This window comes from Danio aesculapii, chromosome 10, assembly GCF_903798145.1.
Source record: "Danio aesculapii chromosome 10, fDanAes4.1, whole genome shotgun sequence".
Lineage (NCBI taxonomy): Eukaryota > Metazoa > Chordata > Actinopteri > Cypriniformes > Danionidae > Danio > Danio aesculapii.
The window spans coordinates 41041459-41043958 of record NC_079444.1 but is presented as its reverse complement, the minus strand read 5'-3'; the positions used below and the strand labels follow the sequence as shown (position 1 = coordinate 41043958).

The 2500-nt window shown below is 42.8% G+C and overlaps 1 protein-coding gene across 1 annotated transcript in view; it reads right to left on the bottom strand.

Annotated features, from left to right (window-relative positions):
- The window catches only part of anxa4 (annexin A4), a 27910-nt gene that overhangs the window by 13032 nt on the left and 12378 nt on the right, over window positions 1-2500 (bottom strand). Inside the window, exon 4 of the mRNA XM_056466932.1 lies at window positions 2410-2500. This exon is cut by the window's right edge and continues 4 nt beyond it. Coding sequence (XP_056322907.1) covers window positions 2410-2500 — 91 coding nt within the window. The remainder of the gene's footprint in view (window positions 1-2409) is intronic.

Genomic DNA, 2500 nt, shown 5'->3' with positions numbered 1-2500 from the left:
CCCAAGATTTCCATATCCTGGACCAGGCCGTATCCTGAGCAGCTACAGTGATGGTCATGGAAGAGTGGAGAACATGAGTCTGATTCCTGTGATGCTCCAGAGACAGACGAGTCTTCGCTGAGGCCAGCTTCCAGCCTCCGCCACTGAGACCGCAGCTCTGCACAAGACATTTGGCCAGCGGAGAAATTAAAATGATCGGGCCCAACTGAGCCTGGTTTCTCTCAAGGTTTTTTTTCTTCACTTCCGCCATTAGTGAAGTTTTTTTTCCCTCTCCGCTGTCGCCTCTGGCTTGCATGGTTCAGGATCTATAGAGCTGCGCATCGTTGGATTTGCTCTTCAATATTTGGACTCTCAGTAGTGATTATTAAACCACACTGAACTGAGCTAAACTGAACTCAACTTAAACACTACAAACTGTATTACACTGTTCCTATTTACTATTTACTGTGACCTTTTATGTGAAGCTGCTTTGACACAATCTACAATAGCCGCATTTCCACTATCGGGCCAGAGCGAGCCAGGGCTTTAATCGGGCCAGGCCGGGCCAATAGCCCGGGAGGTTGAGAAATGAGGCCGAAATCATGTCGCGTTTCCACTGTCGGGCTAGTTGCTCGCAGCGCGTCACGCAAACACCGCCCCAGAACGTCCCCCGAATCAAACGCCACAACCCGTCACACAACCCGCCCACTTCAGCGGGAACAAAAAACTCAAATTATAACCACAAACACAACCTGGCATCACTACGAGAGCTGGAAGATGGAGAACACCGAAGCGATTGCTTTTTTACTGTTTGTGGTCTGTTGGTGTAAGGCCAGACAGCGATCCCTGGATAAGGACATTCGAGTTCGGCGGCATTTACTTCGAACACATGATTTTGGCTGCAAGGCGAGTGAGTTGATCAAGCGCGATAGCAAAACAAATGTAAGGGAAGAAAGCATCTTGTCTCCTCTTTACCTGACAGGAAAACTCCGCCTTTGTACGTAACCCCGCCCCGAAGCCCCAGTTGGCCCTTCTTGGCCCAAGGTATTCGGTGGGCCGAAAAAGGCCGGACGCTGGCCCCAAGGAAGCCCCGTTTTGGCCCGATTACGCCCCGGAAGTGATAGTGAAAACGGGACTGGCCTTGGCTCGCCCTGGCTCGCTCGCTTTAGGCGCGATAGTGGAAACGCGGCTATTGTATAAGCGCTATACAAATAAAGGTGAATTGAATTAAATTGTTGACGAGGAATTGAGCAGATTTTGGTAAAAACCCAAACATAACAACAAAATTAAACCAAAACAATCTGAAAGATGAGTTGCGTGTAATACCAATGGAATGACGTAAGGAGAAAGTGCTGAACTACTGAAACGTATTTAATATTTTTTTTTTTTATTGTGTTTTAACAATATAAACATATTAATCATAACAATGGATGACATCAAGTACAATAGTAAAATTAATAATAAAATTAAAATATTGCAGAGGCAAATTATCAAATTAAATAATATAATAATAATACGGATAAATCAGACCAAAACATACTAACTTGTGGGCATTTGACAAAAAGATGATCATCGATTCAATGCTTGAGTTACAGAAGACACAATTTGTGTTAGGATTACCGAATTTAGATGTAATCTCACTTGTGGGGTAGATATTGTGTATGAAACGTTTTTAATAATTTATATAAAAGGCTTTTTTTGGTGATGTCAGCTTAAAGACGCCTCTCATATGGAGAATGAAGTCACATGCACTGCTCAGGTGTGAGTTTCTCACAGACTTCAACAGAGTGTCAAAATCTTGATGGTTCTGTGGGTCTCGTCTATCAAATCTGAGCTTTATTTAGTATTTTCTATTGGATTCGGCTCAGGTGATTGGCTGGGCCATTCTACAGCTTGATTTTCTTTCTCTGAAAGCATCTGAGAGTCTCATTGGCTGTGTTTTGGATCATTGTCTTGCTGAAATGTCCACCCTGGTTTCATCTTCATCCTCCTGCTAATGTAGATGTTGGACTGAAGCAGCTGATATTCATTTACACTGAGGAAGAGCGGAGTGTTGCTGAAGAACTACTGAGAGATTTCAGCTGCTGTCTGGGCTTTCCATGCCCTTCTACACCTCCCTTTCTTCATATGTTCAATACTTTTTTCCAGTGTAATTTCATTTTATTTCGCATAACTTCATTTGTAAATTAAATAGTTCTGTTTTCTGTGCATATATGGATTTCTTTGGTTGTTACCAACATCTGGTGAAAACCTCAAGTCAGCAGCACCTTTAGTAATATGTTTTCTGAGAAAAATGGTGACATGTTCAACACTTATCTCCCTCACTGTAAGCTTTCTTCATTTAAACCTCCATTAAACCAAAAAAAGGGGCTGTTGATTGAGCTTTATAAGAAACATGATCAGTGAATTGACAGCTGTAGTGTGTTTTACCTTTCCCACGCTCAGCTTGAAAGCCTCCTTGATTTTCTGTCTTTGTGCAATCGTGCGATGAGCGAGGATCTCGATGATAGTTGCCTCATTG